Source organism: Mandrillus leucophaeus, unplaced genomic scaffold (assembly GCF_000951045.1).
Source record: "Mandrillus leucophaeus isolate KB7577 unplaced genomic scaffold, Mleu.le_1.0 Scaffold567, whole genome shotgun sequence".
Classification (NCBI taxonomy): Eukaryota; Metazoa; Chordata; class Mammalia; order Primates; family Cercopithecidae; genus Mandrillus; species Mandrillus leucophaeus.
The window spans coordinates 1236759-1262318 of record NW_012106108.1 but is presented as its reverse complement, the minus strand read 5'-3'; the positions used below and the strand labels follow the sequence as shown (position 1 = coordinate 1262318).

General features: G+C 37.6%; 1 protein-coding gene across 1 annotated transcript in view; it reads left to right on the top strand.

Moving 5' to 3' along the window:
- The window catches only part of ADAMTS5 (ADAM metallopeptidase with thrombospondin type 1 motif, 5), a 51122-nt gene that overhangs the window by 10467 nt on the left and 15095 nt on the right, over positions 1-25560 (top strand). Inside the window, exons 3-4 of the mRNA XM_011998316.1 lie at positions 8552-8684; positions 19827-19994. Coding sequence (XP_011853706.1) covers positions 8552-8684; positions 19827-19994 — 301 coding nt within the window. The remainder of the gene's footprint in view (positions 1-8551; positions 8685-19826; positions 19995-25560) is intronic.

The following is a 25560-nucleotide window of genomic DNA, read 5'->3' as shown; positions in this document are numbered from 1 at the left end:
AAACTGTGAGGGATGTTATGCAAATCTAAAATCTATGCACCTTCTCTGGCCTCCTTGCCAAGCAGAAGCATACTTTTAGGAAAGCAAATTTCATTTGTGGTTGGCCCTGTAGTATATACATCTAACTTCACAGGAAGCAAATATTTGAAATGCGTGTGTATTTTCAATAGATGCGCCCAATTTAAAAGAGTGTTACTAATTAGGGGGCTGAAAAAAATATTTCAAGGCATTTATGCAGCATTCATTTGAGAGTATTTCACAATGCAAAGTTAATCTCTGCCTAATACTTCAGAGCATAAAAAAAAAAAAGAAGGCTGGAGAAGAGATGATCTGAGGTCTTCCATCTCATGAAAATCAAGTATCTTAAGGCCCGAAAAAAAACTTTCAGAGCTATTTCCTTTTCAATGAGAAATACCCAGAGTTGGCACCAAGATTCTACTTTTACAACTCTGTTTTGAATGTAAGAAGTGCGTTGCTTAGCAGCCAGACGCCAAGCCATGAAATCCATGTTTTGATGGGCTCTGAGTCCTGTTCAAATTTAGGTCCAGATGTCTTCTCCTAAATTGCTTGTTTTTCAAGCATGAAGCGAATGTATGAGGATATGTTTTCTACCTCTGTTTACTAGCTGAGGCCACCTTGAAAGTTGCATCTGGAAGTCAACAGAATAGAGCTAGTAACTCATTTATCAAAGGAACACACTTCACTGTCAGGACTGTACCCGGCACTCCAGTACTATTCTAATTAGAGAGAGTTAGCACCAGTCAATTTCCTGGCATAGAAGCTGTTTTCATTCTGAAATGGCACTAATGCTGGAATTCACACCACTTCTGCCATCAAACAGTAGAAATCCAATCTCCCCAGGATTTAACTTTGCTTTCCAGAATCCTTTCCTTGTTCTGGACGTCCTCTTTTATTTTAAGATAATTTCTTCAAAGACAAACTCTTACAGTCGTCTTTTTTTTTTTATAGACCATTTGCTCTTTAGAAACAAAAGCCTACCTGCTTGATAACAAAATAGGAAATTGTTTAACATCCCTTCACCCCTGCATGAAAGCAGCAAAAACCCTGACTCTTTCATAGATTGAAACATTGAATTAAAATCGAACCAACTAAGAGATTGTGCAATATAAAAAGCTAATTCCTTTTCCTTAACTATCGAGATGCCAGTTGATAGATCACTGTCTCAGCTAAAACTCTCTACATTCTGCCTTACAGTGCTGGGGCCCGGTCACCACACAGGGCATTTCTCCTTTACCACGTGGCTCCTGGCTTGATTCTGACAACAGGGGGCACTAGAGGAAGACCAGAAGTTTGGAAGAGGGAGAGGGATGTGCTTTTCCTTATTGGCTTGCTGCCTAGACTGACTAATTCAGTCACATATTTGAGTTGAAATCTCATTTAAAGTCAAAAGTGAACCCTTGTCAAGGTATCAGAGCCTATAGGTCAATCCTAATCAATAAAAGGATAAATAACTCAGAAATGGGGAGACTGTAGCAGACTAAGCAGCTCTAGTTAACATTTTTGCAATAAACTGTGAGGGATGTTATGCAAATCTAAAATCTATGCAGTACCTGCCTATATGTACCTCCTACGTGTGAAACTCATGTAGGCAGTTTTAGGCAGCGAGATAGAAATACCTGCTCTCTGCCCACTAGGCATGTCCCTGGCAGAGAGGAAACAGATACGTGTGGAAATCGCTCTGATGTTAGGAAAACTCTGATAACTCCCATGCTGAAATATAAACAAAGTCTGTGAAAGGAAAAGGAAGGTAACAGTTAATTCTGCCTATGGACCTTTATATAGGTCTCATTGCAAATGTAGAATTGAATTAATCCTCAAAGGATTGATAGATTGGATTTAGATTTAGCCAGCTGTTATTGGGCATTTCTTATGTACTATCCATGGCCACAAACTATTTTACAATTAATCATTTCAACAATCTGCAACTATCGTATAATTATCTTGACAGAATTCATGTGAAGAGAAACAAAGATAAACTTCTTAGAGTAACAGCTAACAAATGGCAGACAGAGAAGACAGTCCTGTCTAGTACTCTGTAAACTAAAAGCATTATCACAAATTTATTCAAACCTTTAATACGCTCCTTATAGGCAGAGAGGGATTAAAAAGTAACCCCTTTCTTAAGAATCTATTCCTGGAAACAGACAGGGAAGTGGTCATTGCTGTACAGCATGATGACTCTTACAGTAGATGTATTTGTCAGGTATTATGGAAGTGCATTAGAAGGTTGCCACTCCATCTGAGTTCAATTTTGCAGAAAGAGTGAGAGTTAGCCAGATACATAAAGAGGAGATAGGCATTGCAGACATCAGCAAACCATCATGTTCAATGGGGAATGGTAATAGATTAGTTTGGAGAAGATAATAACAGCCCAACTATGGGGAAAAAGCTACACACTATGTCTATTAGTCTGTTCAGACCACTGTAACAGAATATTGTAAAATGGGTGGCTTTAACAACAGAAGTATATCTTCTCACAGTTCTGGAGACTGGAAAGTCCAACACCAAGGTTCCAGCCAAATCGATTTCTGGTGAGGGCTGTCTTCCTGCCTTGTAAGTGGCCACCCTCTCTCTAAGCCTTTCCACTGCCTGCAAGTAGAAACAGAGAGTGAACACTCTTGGGTATCACTTCTTCTAAGGACACGAATCCTATCTGATCAGAGTCCTGTCCTCATGACCTCATTTAACCTCATTTTCCTCCTTACAGGCCCTATCTCCAAACAGAGGAGTTTTGAGAGGACACAATTCAGTGTACTCCACCATGCTGACAAGTTTTAACTGTAAATTAAGTGCAATGGCAATCATTGGAAAGAACATTAGCAGGAAGACAGCAATGATCAGACTTGTGTTCTGAAATGAGCCTTCTGGTCTAAGTAGTGGACTGGATCCTGGGCGAGCAGGCTATTTCAGAAATCTTCAAGAGGAGGCTCAAGGTGGTCTAAACTAAAGCAGTGGCATTAGGAATTGAGAGGCATAGATTGGGTCAAGAAATGTTAGGAAGAGGTGGATGTGGGTAAAAATTCTTTGTAGCAGAAGGAATGTCTTAGGCTGAGCTTCAGAGGCCAAAATGTTCATGAGATATGCACGAAATAGTGGACAGAATGGAGCAAGAAGGTACAATGGAGGCAGACAGAAAGACTGAGGCTGTATTGTGCAAGGTTTTGAATGCCAGGCTAAGACTGAGGTGAAGGACTGGAGGAATCTAGTAAGATCTGTGTGCTAAGAAGGTGACTGACTGGAGCATATAGATAGGGAAGTTACAGGAGGAAAAGGGACCAGTTAGAAATCTCAGTTGATAATTCAGGCAGGAAGTAATAATGGAAAAAAAATGAGAAATAGAGGACAACTACAGTGACTTACAGTGGCTAATTAGATGTGACAGCTGAAAGAAGGAGGTGAATTAATGATGTCACCAGGTTTCTTATCCAGTGCTTCCATTTTCTTGTTTTCTGGAATATCTTTCACAGTGTATTTTACATATTAATATAACTCTAAATTATCCAGTTCTTCCAACATAGCATAGAGAAAAAACCAGGATATGAAAAAAAAGAAATTCGCTTAACCAAGTGCAGATTGTGAATACAAAAGATAAGATTATGTCAAGAATAACATGTGATGATTTAACAAAACCATGGTGAAGTAAGTTCAGGATTCTAAGTGTTTAGACATAGGTTTGAATTTCAGCTTCAGTATGGACAAGATTAAGATTTCAGGCATTTAATGCCCCTGAGCTTTAATTTCTTTATAAATTGAAATGCTTTTAGTTAATATCAAGACATGTGTAGCTGGAACAAATCCTAGAGATCACCTGGACCAAACTCCTGATGTTAATGATGAAGGAACTTTGTCTCAAAGCATGTAAATGATTTACACAGTGCTTCTTACTAACAGCGTTAAATTAAAAAGCAATCTACCTTCCATTCACTATCTCTAACCGGCTTCCATTTCTGTTTACCAAAATGACTGTCAAGCATCTACTCCCCCGCCCCCAGTCTCCAACTTGTTCCATCTCTTCCCCTTCTGACCTCACAGTTGTCAGAGAAAGCTTCCTGACTTGGAACTCTGGGCCCAGATTCTCTTTCCAACTTCCTTGCTAGCCCTCTGCTCAACAGATCCTGTGTTCCAGCCAAAACAAACTTCTTGTCATTCCCAAAAAGACTCTGCCTTTTCCCATTCCATTATGTTTCCACTAGTCTTTCCTTGCCAGAGTATCCTTCCTCCCAGGCTATCAGATCCACTCACTTCCGTGGAGACACCTTCATTGATTCCCTCAAGGAGAGTTCATCAATACCTCTTCTGTTCTCCCTCAACAATCTGTTCGTAATGGAAGTCACAGTTTGCTTTGCTCTTGACATATCTGTTTTGCTCCTTAGAGCGTGATGTTCCTTAAAGCTCAGGATCAAATCTTATTTCGTCTGTTTACCACAGTGTCAGCACTTCCACAGTGTCTGGCAGATTGGAGGCACACAATAATTGTTTTAGGAATAAACACATCTGGGTCTCTGGGCCCCTAACCCATCTGGGCTCTGTGTGTTTGGTATCCCTTAGTATATCAAGAGACAAGGATAGAGATTGTATAAAATGGGTCATTGTAATGGTTGGCCTAACAGTTCCAATTAATGTAGGCTCTGCTGAAGTCTAAAATTAAAACCCCTATTATTGGGGATTACTGGATAGGTTGCCAGAAAGGCAAAGGACTCCTCAAGAATCAGACCCACAGAACAAATATGCATGTGTGTATGTGTGTGTGTGTATGTGTGTGTGTGGGTGTGCATGTGTGTGTGTGTATGTAGGGGTGTGTGTGTGTGTGTGTGTGTGTATGTGTGTGTGTGGGTGTGCATGTGTGTGTGTGTATGTAGGTAATACTTATGACTAAAACATGTACCACACCAGATTAATTCTTCTATCACTAGTGTCTCTTCAATAAGAATTGTGTGGACAGATGGGTAGATATCTGAAACCTAGTTAAACTCTCTTTTATGCTCTTCTCTTGAGCTCCATGCTTGCCCTTACCAAGGGTTAAGATCTATAGAAAGAGAAGTTGCTATTATTTAACTCCTATATAAGGTGTTCTTCCTTAATTTCAGCTGCTGTTGCTGCAGCTGTGATGGTATCTACCTGTATCAGCATTGGTGTTGCCTCTGGCTCCCTCCCTCAGCATATTTGCACTGCATGCAAGAAACAATTTCTCAGTCAAGACAAGAAATCCTGATTCCTGTGATTTGTCCACCTTAGGACATTCGTGTCTGACTGGTTCATTTTCACCACCCAGTACTGCCCACTGGGATTTTCAAGGTTCACACTATCTTCTGAGCATCTGCTTCTCAAGGCAGCATGCTTTACCCGCTCCCGGTCCCCCATCCCAGCCCCAAGAAGTGCCCAGTAGGTCTTGGGTATTATTACGGCTTCAGAATTCTGTGATCAATCACAAGCTTTGCCATATTTACAGTCTTCTAAAAGGTCATACCTGGTGAATGGTCACAGTGGCAATGACCTTCCTATCAAATCTCTGCTGGTCGCGCAGACCACCCTGAATACACTTCTGAGTTAGATACCATGTCTCAGTCTTGTATCCTGGCCAACACCATACCACAAAACCACTAGATAAATCTCTGCAACCTTTATATTTTACTCAATCTTCCATGGCATTACTCTCCACACAGTGGTGATAAGATACTGACCCTGCATAAAACAAGCCTTATTTGATATGACAAAGATATCATTTATCTTCAGATCTACACTGAACAAGCAGATAAGCTTTTGTCAGCACTTTTAATTCATTTACCTCTTACATGGTATGTATGTGATTCACATCTCTCCAGTATCTCCTGCTTCCAGGTCTAGATTCTATCTATCTATCTATCTATCTATCTATCTATCTATCTATCTATCTATCTATCATCTATCTATCTACACACACATATATATGTATACATACACATATATAATAGCATATGTATGTTAAGGCTGCGGGTGCTATTGTAATAGACAAGTTACAATCCTAAGACATCTTTTTTAAATGTATTTAAATTCCATTATCCTTCTGTGTTTCTGGGTGCCAGAGCAGTTTAGAAGAGTCTCTGCCATATATATATATATATATATATATATGCTATTGCCCCAATAATATCTTTACTCCTGCTCAGAATTTAAGAATTTAAGGAAGTATTCTATAAACTTCAATAAGGTTTACATCATCACCAGAAAGTAGACATGAATGTGATATGCTGTATTCTTAACAATTCGATCTACATTCGTTTTAATTCATTGAAACGAACATCGTTCACAAAGAAATTCAGATGTTCATTATAAGCCTTGAGGCTGAAACTGTAACTGTTTGCCAAGATTTGAAATTGTGTGAGTGAAATGGAAAGGTTGCCAGTTTACATAATTATGGCTACAGAAATATATAGTGTGGCTGAGTAGTCAAGGAGTTTAATCAGTGTGGTTAAAGAAATAACAAGTGCTTCTGTTCATAATTTTGCCACATTTCCGTGGCAAAAGGCCAAATGCATTTAATCCAATTCAAGGATGACAAGGAGGGTTGATGGCCTCTAATGAGCAATTGATTAGCAGTAAACACAGAGATACTAAGAATCTAGTTTAATCTCTCTCTAGAACAGGAGGGTCATTTCCCTTTGCTGTGGCTCTTCATCCTGGCTTATTTATAAAGAGTAAGAAGGGAAAATGTAATTCTTGGATTTTATTACTTAAAGATAATGACCCCAAATTGTGATATAAACATAAATCTTGTTTTTAAAAAAATGTGTGCGGATATAACCTACAGTGTCTAGCAACTCCCTTAAGGCATGACCTAGGTTTTTGGTCTAGAGATACTGAAATGATTGTGGGGGAGGGGCTTAAAAATGTATTGTGCTATATTATTATCTCAAAGACTGATTATTATGCAAAAGTGTGTTCCAATTTCAATTTGAAAAACTACTAATTTGTTCTCAACCACTGTAATTTGGCATCCCATGGGATGACATGTGGGGATACACAGGAAACTTTGGAAGGCTGTTGGTTTTGTGACATGATTAACCAAGGCTACTTGGCTGAGATTTCCACTGTCTAAAGCTACAGTAACATGGTGGCCACACTGTAACTTATCTTAGCTGGGAACTCATACTAAACAGAACACAATAAGAACCTGAGAACCTAGTAAGAGAAGAGAATACAGCTTGGTTGGATTTTTATGCAGCAAGATAGGAAAGGGTTAGAAGAATATGTTTCCATTGAGTATGCAGCATTGCTTATGTAGTTGCACTGCCTTGTACTGGCTGTCTGGAGCCTGCTGAGGTCCTGCTAGCATACAGCATATTAAAGATGTGGGAGCACTCTAAGGTATCTGACTGTAGATGACAATTCAACTCGATGAAATGTTTGCTGAGTTCCTACTATATAAGCTGGAGAGTATGGAAGTTGGGCATACAAAGATGATTGCTGTATAATAGAAACATTTATTATTTTAACTAATAAACAGTTGCCTTTTAAAATAATTAATATATTTTAAAACCTTTTCCTTTTGGTGTTACTAACTTACGGCTTACTAGAAAGACGATCTTGCTCTTTGGGAATATAAATGGGCACATTGTTAGTAAATTTTCATAGAAAATTGTGGTCAAGCACAAGAAATGCTAATGTCCATTAATACTCAAATAGCATTTAAAGGGAAAGTTTATCATTATGAATCTGTCATGTCAAAAAGTTGCGGTTTATATTTTCTCTTTATGTTTCATATCTCAAGAGGCTTGTTGATGTCCTTTTCATGTAAATTGATCATTTTTCACCATTAGTGGGGTGGAATCATGTTCCTATTTGAGAATCTCTTAAAAGATTATATGACATCTATGAAAAGCTGTGACTTTTTACCAGAAAAATGCATATACTCATGTACACAAAATTTATATATGACATATATTTTCTGCAGGTTGGTCAGCTTGAGAAATACTACATTAAATGTTATGAGTAAGAATGCACAGATTTCAGAAGACACAACCTATGAAATTACAGCTCATTTTGGGAGTAAAAGATGACCTTTCATCAAATTATGAATTAAAATTTAGTTTTCTATCCAAATTTCTAATAAATTTGTACTCTGTTGCAGACATCTGGCTGCAGTTTGCCCCTGTAATAGAAAACAAATTATGAGGCCAGATTTTGATAAATTTAGCCTGAATTTCCATCAGAATTTTAGGACCTTCCTAAGCATGACCATATGGGAAAGTGATCAGAGACGTATATGCATTACAGCTTTGTTAAGGCTGCGGGCACTATTGTAACAGACAAGTTACAATCCTAAGACATCTTTTTAAATGTAATTAAATTCCATTATCCTTCTGTGTTTCTGGGTCCCAGAGCAGTTTAGAAGAGTCTCTGCCTTGAGTTTGCCTTTGGAACCTTTCCAGAGAGGAACAGGTGATACCATAAACATATCCCTGTTGCCATTTGGGGTAAGCAAGTGGCTCTATGTGGTGGCTCCTTCTGGATGTAAATTGATTTTAATGATTTCTTTCTTTCTCCCGGGCAGGATTTATGTGGACATCATTCATGTGACACCCTGGGAATGGCAGACGTTGGGACCATATGTTCTCCAGAGCGCAGCTGTGCTGTGATTGAAGACGATGGCCTCCACGCAGCTTTCACTGTGGCTCACGAAATCGGTATGCAGCGCCTTTTCTTTTCCCTCACCAAATCAAACACTTGTAACAGCTGCAACAGGAACCAAAATACTTGGCAATTAATTCCAGATTTCTCCTGGTTCAGATGTACCATTGGGGATTAAATTTGTTTATATTTGCACTTTTAAGGTTAGCTAATATGAGCAAGAGAGAAGGCAAAGTCAGCAACACAGTGGATGTTTTCTTCTGACAGTGTCATTTAAAAGTTCAAGAGAAATTTACTACTGCTACTGCCTTCTTACTATCTTTTTAAGCATCCCTAAATGACCCCTGGATGAAATTTGTCACAGGCAACTTTGGTATGCAGAGATGTCCTTCTTAGAAGTTACTGGAGACAGTATTGATTCATCCAGGGCTAATCAGTTTGCACAGAAATTTCATGTATTTTATTTCATTGTCAGTGGTAATTGCAGGCTCCTGTCAAAGTTCATCAATGGCTTATGGTAAATATTTCTGTCTGGTTCTTAATAGCAAGGAAAGGAAACCAAGCATGACACTCAACAGGGTTTGCTTTAAAATGTCACTTACCTAATTTGTTTGCTATAAGAAACACATCTAAATCCTACATCTATAAATACAGGACTGAGTTGATTGCTAAAAAATATTCCCAAAATAAAGAATATGTGCTTCCTAATTATTGACCTAGGTTACTAAGTGTATGAGAAATTGGCTTAGTACATTTAGGACTAGATGTTGGAATTAGACACAATTTTTTGTGTCTAATTTTTTTTTCTGTCTAATTCCAACATCTAGTCCTAAATGAGCTCAATTTTTGCTAAATTACTTTCTACCTATGTCGCACTGGTCTAATTATTTAAGCTCTCTGAGCTCCAGTTTTCATATCTGAAACATAGGGATGATAGTGCCTATTTCAAGGAGTTGTTTTGGAGAGTAAATTGGGTAGAGTTTAGATAGTAAATGTTGTTTATATTCACATATACTTATGTTTTGCTTTTTAGCTAAATAGTTCATTTGCTTTGTAAATGTATGTATCAACTCAGCATCACCTTTTTGGGAGCAAAGCATGGTTTGATAATTATTGTGCCTTTTGCCATCTATAGCAAAAAAGATTTTGATTTAAACAGATTTTGATTTTTAAGGTTAAAATTATAACTTTTAAATGGGAATTAAAACTACTTTCTTACATTCCTAATAGGCAGAGAGTATTTTCACAAAGCATCCATTTCTAACTGCTATGTTTTCTTTGGGGAGTTAAATAACGTCTAATCCAAGGTACTTTGTAATTGCATGATTCACAATATTGCCCCAGTAAAACAGAATTCAGTAGTTAAATGTCAATTCTTAAGTATGGCGTTAATGTTCCTGACACATTTCTTACCTCCTAAGCAGAAAAACACAAACATAAAACCTAAACGTAAATAACTATCCAATAGCATCACTGAGAATAATTCCGTGTTTTATTGATTAAGTGTCTTTGGCTTCAGTAGTCAAAGATCTGAGTGGAGTCCCAGCTCTGTCTATGGGTTCTCTGTTTTATCTCAGACAAGTGATTTAGATACTTTGAGTCTCCATTTCTTCCCTATAAGGTGGGCTAATGAGGAGGCATGGCTCTCTACTCAGCTGTACTAGAAGAACTGGTCAGCCTGAAAGCGTCCTTATAACACATCCCATTTAGGCTCCAGGGCAGAGATTATGTCTCTCATTTATGCCTATTAATCCTTACTGATAAAAACAGAGCCTAATACGGAACCTTAATCAATATTTATTACATATCTATGTATGTGCTTGAGTGAGTAAGCGGGAGAAAGAAACATGAAACTTGCTCAAGGCAACATTCCGATCTGCAGCGGAAACTAAGAGGAATTAGTTCAAATACTCAGGAGGATGTAATTAAATAGAGGAGACTTTTAAAGTACACTAGTAATTAATCACCATCATTCAGAGTGAGAGGAGTCCCATAAGAAAGGTTCTAAATCCCTGGAAAGGCAGAAGCTGATTCGTCACAGGTCAAGTGGCGAAATTATGGGGAATAAGCAGCAGAGTTGAATGTTGGCATCATCCATCCACAGGATTATGGGCTCCAAATCCTGATCTTCAAAAGGAAAGATTCCACATTCTTTAAAGGAAGGGCAGTTTCTTTCCTTTCTAGTGTTTGGTTTTCACACATTGACTGCATCTGGGAGATTTCCCTGTAAGACAAACACTGTGGCAATAAATGCAGCTTCTTCAGAGCTGCTTTGACCTCAAGTTAACTAGGGTGGAAGGAAGAGCCGTGCAGGGTCACCTTTCCCAGCTCGCCTGAATTCCTAAGCCAATCTTGGGTTACAGGGCTGATGCAGCAGTCTGAGAGGCAGGAAGCCAGAAGCTGATAAGAACAAAAGTTATATTAAAACTAAATATATACATGTGTGTGTACACACACAGTAAGAATTTTTCTCAATAGTACAAGAATATTAGACATAGTTATACAAGGAAACAATGTAGAAGAAAGGTGGACTTCTATATGAAAACTCAAACTTAAATCTTTGATATATGATTGTGCCATTGCGTCCACTAAAATTTTTGGTTGGATCATCTTTGTTTATTTCTTTGGAAGTCCCTGTAATTCATTGTCCAATCAAACACTCTCTACTTAACTTTCCTTTTGTATTACATATGGGCTAATCTGAGCTATTTAAGGTCTGGAAGTGGGGGAATATGGATTCAATTCTGCTTTCATAAAAGAATCTGGCTTTCATTCAGTTTATTTTCTAATCTCCTTATTATTCTTTAATTTCACTTTTTGCCTAAATATTATGAACATGTGTTATAAAAAATAAGCCTTCAACATTTAGGAAACATAGCCTGACAAAAGATTTCCTGATCATCTGTGTATTATTACAGAGTCTTGCCCCTCCAGCCAGTGTGATCTTGGATAATGCAGCTTGCTGCTTTGTTTCCCATTGCTGTATTTTTTGGATTGCTGTGTGAAGTTCTCAGTCTGAGCTAACCATGCTCTCAATTTTAATTCTCCTCAATTCCTGCAGTCTTCCCTCTTCCTATTTGTTTGTTTTTGTTTATGAGATGGAGTGTCACTCTTGTTGCCCGGGCTGGAGTGCAACAGCACAGTCTCAGCTCACTGCAATCTCCACCTTCCAGGTTCAAGAGATTCTCCTGCATCAGCCTCCCAAGCAGCTGGGATTACAGGCACCTGCCACCGCACCTGGCTAATTTTTGTATTTTTAGTAGAGATGTGGTTTCACCATCCCCCTTCCTTTTTACTAGACATTTGTGCCTTTCTAGATTCGGAAGTTGTGTATATGGTTAAAGTATGGTGATGAAAATGAAATTTTGAATGCTCAGTTTTCCAGCGTTTTAAATTTGCTCTAGCCTCATTCCAAAATGTGTAATTTCCTTTATGCAAACAGTGTGAATGTGTTACTGTGCTCAAAACACAAGCAAGGAGAAGATTCCCAGGCAGTTCCCATAATTTTTCTACTTCATTTCTTCTATAAGCAGTAAAAGGATATATTTGAGCAAGAATTACACTTTCATTAATCTATATACAGGTTTTCATGGAAGTGCACAACTGTTTCCTCTTTCTCTTCATAGTGGTTTAAAATAGAAAGTCATATCTATTTTGTGCATGAATAAACTGAATCAAAATTTTCTTTTTAGTTCATGAACAGCCTGGGCAACATAGGGAGACCCTGTCTCTATTTAAAAAAAAAAAAAAAAAAAAAAAAAAAAAAAAAAAAACTAGGCATGGTGGTGCATGCCTGCAGTCCCAGCTACTCAGAAGGCTGAGGTGGGAGGATTGCTTGAGCCCAGGAGATAGAGGATAAAATGAGCTATGATTACACCACTGCACTCCAGCCTGGGTGACAGAGTGAGCCCCCCACCTAAAAAAAAAACTTATCTTGATAATTAACACATAAGGTAAGTAGAGGTGGAGCTGAAGTTTCTATCTGACGCCATTTCTATCCAAGGCATTAGATTACTTGAAGTCAAAATGACACAGCTTAAAAACGAACAATTATGAAAAGTTACTCTTTTCATATACCATTTGATAACTAGAACACTTCTTTTTTTCTGCTAATTCTTTCAGAAAAGCTGCTAGATTTTGAAGGTAACTAATCAACTGATGCCAATACAGACTTCTGGAACATGGATATTGATTGACATTGACTCTGGATAGGCAGTCATAAAGTGCTTTCCTTCTTGTGTTATATGCATGTAAATGTTGGCTAAATTGCAAACTATCAAAAACACAGTCTCCATCCATGTTCCTTGAGTGGAGGCAGGAATGTGTTTGCAGCCACTTTACAGTCCAAATGTGAACTGCAGAAAGTTTTCAAGTTAATGTAAGTTTACATTTGGAGTTTATATTTTAACTTGTCAAACTTTTATTATTGACTTGTAATAATAAAGATTTCACCTGCTGCACACATGGTTCTTAAAAACAATAATTTTATTGATGTTGGGCCAACTTCTAATATGCTAGGAGGAATAATCTGATTTTATTTAGACTAATGAAATCCATAATTTGCAAACATGCCGAAGCTTTGCTTTATAGTAGTTAATTATAAAATGCACTGAGTGAATCTCTCCACTGTGAAAGACTCCAGTGTGCTTCCTAAGCTAAACTCAGGCAACTTAAAAAGTTAAGACCAAATATTCAGCTGTGACTTAGGAAGTGGTTGAGACGCAACAGCAAAGCTGCCTGTGTTTTGGTGTGGTTCAAAGGTGTTCCCTGGTTGTGCTGATCTGTGTGTGACTCTGCTTCTGTAGATGATGAGATTAAACACGGCCATATTTTGAAAAGCTGCAGAGGTTCTTGAAACACCACAGACCAAATCCAAATACACAGACTCAGATGTCCAGGCTGGCTGTAAGATGTGAAGTGAGAAGGAAACTAGGATTAAACTTGGCATTTGCCCACACACCCATTGCTTTAATCAACAAGCAGTTTGGAGCAAAGCCACACTATGTCTTTCTTGGCCCCCAAATAAAATGTGGGAATAAGTTTTTGCTATATGTTGAGCAATATTGAGATATTTTGTGTCTATTGTCAGTTTTTAAAAAACTTAATCCCAATTCATGTTTCTCTAGGGAGAAACCTATAGATTATCTGCCACATGTGTGGAAACCAGCAAATTGAAGGTGGCATAAAAAGCAAATCTATCACACACTTGCTGAGTGATGTTTTTTTGTTTGTTTGTTTGTTTTATGTTTAGGAAATTTCCTCTTGCCTCCCACATAAAGAGTGTCTAGTAATATCAAAGCTTTTTGGCTGGTGTGGTGGCTCATGCTTGTAATGCCAACAGTTTGAGACAAGCCCTGGCATCATAGTGAGACCCTGTCTCTACAAAAAGTAAAATAAAATAAATAAATAAATAGCCAAGGGTGGTGGCGTGCACATGTAGTCCTAGCTAGTCAGAAGGTATAAGGATCATTTGAACCCAGGAGATGGAGGCTGCAGGGGGCTTTGATAGCACCACTGCACTCCAGCTTGGGTAACAGAGCACGACTCTCCCCCCCACCCCCATATATATACACATACACACACACACACACATACATACATATATACACACACACACCACTGATTACTAGAATACTCATAAGTAAAAGTATACAACAATCCCAGAATATCAATGAGGACAATAAAGTTAGCTGACAACCACTGGTCCTTTGATATATGTCAAGCACATATTCTAATCACCTTGCATGTTTTATATCATTTAATTCTTACAAAATGCCATGAGGTAAGTACCATTAGTGGGTCACCCAAGAGAGAGAATGAAGCTAACACACAGGGTACTTGCTAAACCCATCTAAGGTCAACAACTAATATACTGCTAAAGTGAGATTCAAACCCAATCCATCTGGCTTCAGAGCTCAAGATGTTTGTACCCTTCTAGAATGTTTTTTTAGACAGTTTTTACTTTAAAGGCTATAATTCTGAAATGGATTCAAAAGGATATTGTCACAGCTAGTTATAAGGTGAAAAAGTTAGAGTTTCTTCCTTCCAAATTACATAATTGATACCACATTTACCATTCATGTTTAATGTTTTGAAATGGGAGTCAAAGAGTTTTATCACATCTATGTAAAGATTCATGTTTGAATAAGCATGCATGATCCAATGATTGGAGCTCATGGTTCCCTTCTTCAAGAATTCTAGCTTCTGATCCCATGTGAGCAGTTGACTCACTTTTCAACCCCTGGCAAGACCTTGCACCTCCATAATCCCAGCTGGAAAATTAGGTAAAGTAAAAACATGACCTCATTAAGAAACAGATGCTTCATCTGAGCAGTGCTTTCCCAAATAAACACATTACAGAGCTTCTTGTGACATTTTTTCAGGATGTGGTACTGTGTCCCCTTGACCATTGGTCAGTTTGGGATCAGGAGACAAGAGCTTGAAATTCTGTTTAATTTGCAGACCAAAGTTTAGAAAAACAAACAATTTCCTTCCTGAGGTTAATGTTATAAGTCAGCTCTAGTTGTACAGTAATACCTGGGTTGAATAAGAAGCTGAACCAACAGTTTCCTTTAAAATGATGTGTCTTCATCTGGCTACACATTATCACAGATTTTCTGACACCAGATTCCCTTGTGAATTCAAGAAAGCAAGGTGTTCTTTAAATCTGTATTGGGAATATCAACGATGACATTTATTTTACAAAATTTTACCCCTTTGCCAATTCAAAAAGAGGATTTTCATACCAGGAAAGTTATCAGGTGACAATTTGTTTGCTATATCTGAGCTAACAACGTAACTCAAACTCTCAGCCCTATAGACTTTATTCTGACATAATTTATCATTATATTTATTTTCTTAGATTAATTCAAATAAACTCCTTTCTGGTGTTACTTGCTGACAGACACTCAGCATGATTGTTGTATTTAAGACAGGATTTAACATCTATTAAGAATAGGTCAACATCATCTAACACAATTTACACCTTAGCTTTGACTAATTATTTCAAACAGCAAAATACAGTTCTGGCCGGGCGCAGTGGCTCACACTTGTAATCCCAGCACTTTGGGAGGCCAAGACGGGTGGATCAACTGAGATCAGGAGTTCGAAACCAGCCCGGCCAACATGGTGAAAATGCAAAAAGTTAACTGGGAATGGTGGTGTGCACCTGTTACGCCAGTTACTCAGAAGGCTGAGGCAGGAGAATCGCTCGAACCCGGGAGGTGGAGATTGCAGTGAGCTGACATCTTGCCATTGCACTCCAGCCTGGACAACAAGAGAGAAACTCCATCTCAAAAAAAAAAAAAAAAAAAAAAAATACAGTTCTGAAGCATGCACCACTTGGAAAATACTCGTGGATTAGACGGTTGCATTATTCTCTGAATTTCACTCTGGCTTCTGTCTCCCCTACCCAGTTAAAACCTTATTTAGCATATAAATACAGAGGCCATTAATAAGGGCATCTATTACACAAGTGTGTTTGGTCCTTAATTGCCTCAGGGTTTTAGGTGAAAAGCTTCCAATTACATCATCAAGAATTAAGGATAACTGAGAAAGATAGTATTGTAAACAAAATTGCTCAGGCAAGCTGCTTTTCGATCTTTTGCATGTCTGCTGATTATAAATGGTCCCAAACACAAATACTAACTCTTCCCTAAAGCAAGACTTCACTACCTCTGCTTTAAATCCTGACAGCAGTTACCTCTGAACCCACCTCTGCCTTTTGTCTCGCTAGGAGTTTCACGTCCTATTTTACTGAGGGAGCTTTCTCAAATCTTTGTCAAAATGGCTTTGAGGCCTCCCCACCCTTCTCTTGCAGCACTCTGACTCTCCAAAAAGAAATCTTTCCCTTCTCCAAGGATAAGGATTGCCATTCTATGTGGATTTCTCGATTTTATCCCCTGCCTCCCCTAAAACCTCACCCGCAACTAACTCTGTTGCTTTGTATTGCTTTAAAAACTCATCATGTAATACAATTTGATGTAAACAACAAACTAGTTTTGGCATTGTACACATTTTCTCCACACTCTTTTATATTCTTCGTGTGCTGTTTTACTCTCTGGGACAGGGATATCTAATCCTCTCTGCTGCTAATGCTCCTGGGGTCTGCTTGTCCAAGAAATGCTTAATCTCCAAACCACACCATTCATTTTAAACATCTCTGTGAATGATTTATGAACAACCTCTTCCTGAAAAGGCAGATGTCTTCAAAGCCATTAGCTTTCCCAATTCCCCTTCACAATCCCTACTTGAAATACCCAGTTGTCAGCTGTGACATTGTATTTTAAATTCCCTGGATTCTGGATTTTCTCTAGTAAGTTAGCTTTCAGTATCATAGCGTGCCGTCTTTACTGTGAGCACTCCTTTAAAATTGCTTATACTTTTGTATACTTTTGCTTTTTCAAGGCTGATTTCAGCTAACAGTAAATGTCTTAGCATAATTGATTGGAGGGCTCGAATTAGAAAATACCACTCCTTTGGCTGTTTGCAGCCTTTAGAATGTGTGTCACGTCTTTCCTGAAGAGCATCCAAACATCCCTCACATTGATCTTCCCTTTCATATCCTGTCCAGCTCCTGAAGGGAAGTCACATGGTTCTTTCGCCATGCCCTGGTTCCAGCTACGCTGGAACTGGTTGCCTATTACTTTGGGTGCTTAAGTGTTCTTCACATTGCGCAGGACTCTCGCTGCCCTTGAGAGAGCATGCCTCTCCCAGACAGCTGACAGGCTTTCTTCATAGAGGACAGAATGTTCATTCGCCCTCAAAAGAGTCCATCTCTTTCTGTTGACTCTAAGCAGTCTGCTTCGGCCTAACTTTTGGAGATCTTACAAAATTCACATCCCCTTGCTGAGGTGAAATGAAGACGTGTTCATGCTTGAATGGCAGTTTTTTCCAGTATAATTTCTTTTATGCATCTTCAGTGGCAATTAAGTTTCAGTGTAAAATGAGTCAATTTGGGGAGCATAAAAGTCATAATATTATATTAACGAGCATTCCGAAAGATTCATAAATGATGCCAAAATATTTAAAAATTAAATTGACTTGCTTACATAATTGAACCCTTTAAAATTATATGCTTCACCTCTCAGTTTGAAAGATAAAATGTAGGTACTTTCTCAGGCCCCTCAAAGTGAATTTTGTGTCTGCCATGTTTCCTATATTTTAAATCAGAATTCTAAAATCTACCCTCCAAATGAAGTGAAAATCTCTTGATACAATAATAAAAAGGCATATGGAAAGTGCTATGTATTTATATGGATTTGGAGGAAAAGACAATTACTTCATTAAATAAATATAAATATCATATGAAGTAGAATGCATAAGTCACAGTTTTTAAGTATAAAACCTGGATTCAAATAAATATTTTGTTGCAGAGGTCACTTGGGGACACTTTTCTTCTCTCTTTTGCCAGAGGAAAAAACTCAAATGTGAAATTTCCACCCATATCCCTCAGTGTTAACTGATAAATCTTCTATCTCGGAAAAGTTCAGGAAGTGTAGAGTGCATTATCAACAAGTATTTCATGTACTAAGTAACTTTAAGTCGTTTCTAATAATATATGAATGAAAGATTCTGGTTTTCTTTTTTTTTTTTTTTTTTTCTGTGAGCTGTGAGTTTTTGAAAAGCTTAACAAACCACTCAAAAATTAGATGAGCCGCTGCTAATTTCCTTTGCAAGTTAGTTGGGACATACTTTATGTATAGACTATAATGCACATTTATGCTACTGAACAAACAAAATGTTAAGTGATGGTGGGAGAACTTCCCAGAGAAAACATGTTAGCCTAGTAAATACTGTTGAAGTAAATATCTGAATAAATAACATAAAAATGTGGAGACTTGGAAGGTCATCAAGCCCTAGCCATTTATTTTCATCCATAACAGCAATCAGTTGCTCAGTGGCCAATTTTGTTATGAGGTGTTGGTGATTTAACAAGTTGGCCCAAAGTAGTCGGAATCTGAAGTGAAAGATTTCATCTCTGTTGGGTTTTATTGGTGCACACTGGACTCTGTTGCTAGAATGGCCAAAGTTTTCTGCTTTTGGCATTCAAGAACCCAAGGAGAATGTAGTCGCCAATTTGCTACAGTGTTTCCTGCATTTGTTTTAGTGGTTTGTGTATGATTCTAGAAAGCTTTGTTAAAAACACTACCCTAGGATGATTTGCTGTCTACTTTTTAGAGTATGTAATTGCTCAAACTACTGTCCTAGATGTTTTAAATAGCATTGTAAATTTGTTGGGGAATATCATTTTATCCTTAGACTGCATGAAAATTGATCTTATGTAATAAAAAGCAATTTACTTGGATTATAAGAATGTGATTATGGGCTCTGTAAAATAATATCTAGCTTGACTGGAACTGCAGAGAACATGTTTGAGAGGCTTAAGCACAAATATTACCTGGCTGAGTGGTTTTGAACAATCACAGCAATCACTGGGGAAACCCAGGTGTCCTTTCTTCAAGCTCTCAAACTCCATGTTATTGGTATTTTAGACATTTTAAAATGTAAATGGGTATGTTTTCAAAATAAGCTGTATGTTTGTGACAACAGTAAACTCATAACTCTCTAAATCACCAAAAGAAATGAACGGATGAAGCAAGCTTAGGTGTGCATGAAACAGGAAAGTTCCTCATTTCACTTATCTTTCTTTGTCTCCCCTAGTCCTCCCTTTTATTAGCCACCTATTTACTTGACTAAGAAAATAAGTCACTGACATTCAAAAACCATCTATTAAGTGTTTGCAACTTGCACAGCACTAAGTTCAATACAGAGGTTTCAACAGTATATGGGAGCAAATGCACTTTGATCTCATGGGGCTTGATCAGAGAAGGCAGAAAATTAGACAATCCAAATGATATGTGGTGAGGGCTATGACATAATCCCACAATTGTCTCGCAAACTCTAATTCTAAATAAGGCTTTGTTTCCACATGTCATTAAGCATATGTGATCCAGATGAATTATGGGAACATCTACTCTTTAGTTTTTCAGTTTCCATCGAAATGTTCAGCAAAAGCAACTGCTACACTAACTCCATGCAACTGTTATTTCCCCAGAGGTCCCGTCTCTGGGTGAGAAAGCAGTTAAAGTGAACTCATCTACAATTAGGAAAAAAAATCAAGCCCTAGCATAATAGTCATGGAAAAAAAGAAATACACAATCACGGATTATTTACACTTCCTCTATTCTCTCCCTTAGGACATCTACTTGGCCTCTCCCATGACGATTCCAAATTCTGTGAAGAGACCTTTGGTTCCACAGAAGATAAGCGCTTAATGTCCTCCATCCTTACCAGTATTGATGCGTCTAAGCCCTGGTCCAAATGCACTTCAGCCACCATCACAGAATTCCTGGATGATGGCCATGGTAGGTATCATTTAGAACACAGGCTGAGAAACAAAATATGGGATTCTTAGGAGTTTGACTTCATTATATCCTCATAATATTCATCTTGCCCTCTAAGACAATAGTTGTTTGGATAATGTCAGAAGAAAGACCAAGGAAATTGATCATATGTGGGTATGTACTGCCAACGTCCTTGGTGGCATTTGAGCTATGGTATTTTGGCTTTTGAATTGAAAAAGTTCAAAGGAGAAGCAGTGTGGAAGACCACACAGAATGCCTAGCTAGTGCCCTGAAAGTCTGGCTTTTATTCCTTCTTTTACCACTAGCTTCCTGTGAGAACTTTGGCAGACATCTTGGTTTCCCTGCTATTAATATGACTCTCAGAATTATTTGTTACATGCCTATTATAAGGGGTGCAGTTAAGGTGTAGGTGACAATTCTACTGGATTCTCTTTATGGCAACATAAACCTGGAAGAGGAAGCTTTCTAGATTTGCAGTGACTAGAAGAATTTGGTTTTATCCTGATAGCAGATTCTCCTGAAAGCAGAGTAAAAACTGCAGAACAGAAATAGAAAAGCAATCTCAATGATGGGAAAACACTTTAAGAACTTCAAAAGAAACTCTTGGCTTTATCCTTTCAATACAATTCAGGAGCACAGCATATTTTATTAAATTCTATAAGACTAGGATTAGTGCTGTAAATTATATTAAAATACTGAGGAAGTTACAATTTTTAGAAATAATAAATTCCAACCCCTAAGTAATCTTTGAAACAAGCTGTTGCAAATCTCCTAGCATTCTTTAGTACTTTAAAATAATAAAAACACAGGAGGATAGATGCATTGGCATTGTAAAAAATCTTCAGACATTATGTAGCTGAAATTTCCTATCTTACAGAAATGGACATATTCTCATTTATTTTGTGTTCTCTTAAAATTTGTGTTTTTAAAACCAGTAGTTAAATTGAATGTGACAGAAATTATTAATCATAATAGTTTTCTACAAAATTATCTCATTATATAGGGTTCAAAGTTGAATAATCTATGAAAACTGTCTTTTTCCCACTTCCACAAAGTTTATGACTTAATGTCCCATAACTTTTTAGTATGTTGACTGTTTTGAATTGTGGCTACATAATACCAGAACAATTGAAAAATTCAAATTATTTCAGACATAAAGGCTGCACAGTTCTCTGATACCGTGGAGCCAAAATATGTTCATTAACTCATTCTTGCTCCATTAGTGGTGAACAGGTAAAGATTTAGCCGCCTATTATTATATATTTGTATGTCTCATTTTGAAAAAGCAATCTGGGTCCAGCTTGGTTTAAAATATATCTCGATACCAAAAAAAAAGTTCTTTTTTAGCTGAAAAAAAATCTCAATAATTTAAAGACTTGGAAACAACAATAAGAATTAGTGTATGAAGCTTTTCTTTTAGACCAATAATACAATGGTAATTTTATGTTTAGCTCAGTTTACATTGTGGATTAAATGCCCATAAAGTCCTAAAGTAAATGTTACCTTATTATCATCCTATCTATGTTGATCAGGTCAATGTCTCATAAAGTCCTTCTTGGGTGGAATCTTAAGTCTCCACTCATAATATTGCTTTTCTGTTTTACTTCTTTTCAGGTTTTCTGAAAATAAAATAACATTAATATTTTATTTCAAAATCACACGTTACACATTCCAAGAAGTTGAGCTAAACCTTGAATCACTAAATGAATGGATTTAGTTGCTAAGGCAGCAAATACTTATGGCTAAAATGAGACCAAATTTTTTTCCCTGTGCAAGTATTAGGTCAGCTAATTACAATGCTGGGGAGAATTTTGTTCCTAATTTTGAAATGATTCATTTATTTCATGTTTATGGAATTTGTGATCTTAATTTCTATGCAGTAAATATGCTTTCAGCATTGTCTTCATTTTTTTAACATTAATTCTATATTTAAAGGAGCCCATGCTCTGATTTTTTAAAGATTTTATAACAAATTTACATATTTTTATGTCTCTGTTTCTGTTCCAAAGGACTCAAGATAGAGAACAATTAAGGACATACTTTTAATAGAAATAGATCTTATTCATTTGCACTAATAAAAATGTATCTAAATTTCTTATATATATTAAATAAATTCAGTTACCAAAATTCATTGAACAGAAAATGCTTATAGTTTACTTATTTAATTTATTTCCTCCAATCTAGACTTTCTCACTTTTGAATATGTTGGTTTGGTTAGGCAGCCTTTTGTTTGGATAAAAATAATCCTATTTTATCAGTAGCTTATAACGTGAATAAAGTGATTTCAGAATAACAAAAACCAAAGAAAAGCAGTGTGGCACAATGACAAAGCTCAGTTATATCTTATTTCGTTTCAAAAGAGCATACTCAGATTCAGAATTGAAACAGTGATACTCCCTGTAGTGCTATTATTTAAAGATGAATTGAAATAACTTAATAACTTTTAAATTGTAACCAAAAAGCTGACTTAAGTCAATGTAAGTGAAAGTGTGACCATAGAAACTACTAAACCCGGCCGGGCGCCGTGGCTCACGCCTGTAATCCCAGCACTTTGGGAGGCCGAGGCAGGCGGATCACAAGGTCAGGAGATCCAGACCATCCTGGCTAACATGGTGAAACCCCGTCTCTACTAAAAATACAAAAATTAGCTGGGCGTGGTGGAGGGCGCCTGTAGTCCCAGCTACTTGGGAGGCTGAGGCAGGAGAATGGCTTGAAGCTGGGGGCTGGGGTTGCAGTGAGCCAAGGTCACACCACTGCACTCCAACCTGGAGGACAGAGCGAGACTCCGTCTCAAAGAAAAAAAAAAAAAAAGAAACTACTAAACCCACTTTAGAGATGATTGAGGTTTTAACATTTCAACTGAAGAGCGTGACAGAGAACTAAGAAGACAGTCAAAGCCCAAGATGATAGAATAACAAACAGATGCATCTTTGTTAGAAGACTAAACAATGTCACAAAACTCTATTATAAAACCTTCCAACTTTACCCGTAGGAAGATACGCAGGCTTCCACTCAGAGCCCATTTATTCATATTTTACAGTTCTACCATTTTTCTCTTCTAATTTCTAGGCCACTCAATTTTTTAAGCAATAAAATAGTCATGAGGGGTGAGGGAGACTTTAGACAGGTAATCTGAGAGCAAGAAATGATATTATTTGACAATAAGAGAAAAGCTGTAAACAGCAGCCTGAGAACATGAAAGGCACAGTGGTCTATTACCATTTTCTAAAGGTCAAAACCCCTATCTCACCAACACGGTCCCTCAAGTTAGTGCTATATTTCAGCATGATACAATAACTGACACACAGAAAAAAATGATTTTCAATTATTTAGGAAAGTTAAACTGTGGCCCCTATAAAGGCAGAAAAGCAATTGCTATTTTTTAAGCAGGTAATCTCACAACACATATACAATTTTTTAATGGTACCTAAAGAGTACATTATAAATGGGTATTCCATTTATGTCTAATATCTTATGCCTCCCCCTCTCACCTTCAGTAATACTGGAGAAATGAGGTCAGAGAGTAAAATTAAATTCAAAGCATTTGATTTATTTTTAAAATTATTAGCCATAAGTAGCTGGACATTTGTAGCACTTGTCCACTGCCAAATGTAAATTCATTAGTACTGAGTGTTTCCTGATTTAGCTCCAACAAGAAATATGCAGCAATTAGGTTATGGTTGAAAAACCAGTGTGTGCTCACTCTAAAGTCACTGGGTCTGCAGATTTGTGATTCAGAAAAGGAGAAGCCATGTCTCATGGGACCCCCCTACTCCCAACCTTGGCCAAGATACTTGTAGACATTCTGCAGTGTTTATACAAGCTAGCTCTAGGCAAGCTGGCTAGGAGTATGATCCTCAAAAATAAAGGTAAGCACTGGCAAAGAAATTGTGCAGTGAAAGCAGGTTATTGAATTTCCTTTCTCAAATGCTTACTAACCTTGAGTCCAGAAAAGATAGCTGTGCCTGCTGTATCCCTGAGTCCACGGTGCCAGATGATGAGAAAGGCCACCACTTATGTAGATACAGCTCAAGAACACTCACAACATAGGTTGCTAAGGAAAATCTATAGATGGTTTTGAAAATTCGTCATGTAGTGTAAAGAGCTAAGTTTACAGCCACTTACTGAACACAGAAATTAGCACATAAAATGATATTGGAAAACCAGTTCCCTGAATCTTTTGTTAAGTATAGACTATAAAGCCAGCCAGGAGAGCTTAACATCAGTTTTTAAGGTGGAGTTAATAAAATTCAAAGCCAACACTATGGTTGTATCTTGATTTTCATACTAAATATGCTCTTTAATAGTGTGTGCAAATAAGACATATAGTTTAAGGCCACGGTGACTTATATTTTTAAAAACATTCCTTTATCCTCTATCACAGGGAATCTTTAATTTAATTTCCTTGCCATTACATCTGCTAAACCGTATACCTAATGCATCTAACAGCTTCACACCCAGACCCCTTGAATTGCTTTTTGACAACAATTGTCTGGTTTTTGGAAGTGCTCTTGTTCATTCTTATATCACTGGGTCCAAAATGAGTGATCAAAGAGCAGGCAAATGCACCCATTTATATTTTAACGTTAGACATTCAAGGAAAGACCTAAAAGCAGACGGCCAAGGGTCGTGAGATGAAGAGAGGAAGCAAAGGGAGATTGTAAGCAGTGGTGTTAGGCTTCTTTGGATGAGTTTCATTAGGAACATTAATTGATTTCTCCTAGATCATGAATATTTGGGTCATGCTCAATTTCATATCTGAGTATTGAAAAGGAAGAGAAGGTGGAAATAATTGTAGTGCTAGAAAGAGGGAAGAAAAAACTGAAAATAATAAAGAACAACAACTTTGAGACCAGGCATGGTGGCTCAAGCCCTGTAATCCCAGCACTTTGGGAGGCCAAGGTGGGCGGATCACCTGAGGTCAGGAGTTTGAAACCAGCCTGGCCAACGTGATGAAACACCGTCTCTACTAAAAATACAAAAATCAGCTGGGCATGGTGGCGCACCCCTGTAATGCCAGCTACTCAGGAGGCTGAGGCAGGAGAATTGCTTGAACCCGGGAGATGAAGGTTGCAGTGAGCCAAGATTGTGCCACTGCACTCCAGTCTGGGCAACAGAGCTAGACTCCATCAAAAACAACAACAACAACAACAACAAAAAGAATAACAACTCTGATAATTTTGGTTCACCATTAATATGAGAGACAAATAGTACTATAAGTCAGATATACAAAACTAGAGATTTTTCTGTTACATTTCCTGGAGGCATGGCATTCCTTCCATCACCTTTAGTGGAATTCTGCCAACACGTTTTCTTACTGGTTCATCTCAAATCACAGCGTTTTACTTTTTATTTTTTTGCCTTATTTTAAGCATTTAGTTTAACATGAATGGTAAAACATATATGCAATATGCACACATTCCTATTGACTTTCTTTTCTTTCTTTCTTTTTTTTTTTTTTTTTGAGATGGAATTTCGCTCTTTGTTGCCCAGGCTGGAGTGCAATGGCGTGATCTTGGCTCACTGCAACCTCAGCCTCCCGGGTTCAAGTGATTCTTCTATCTCA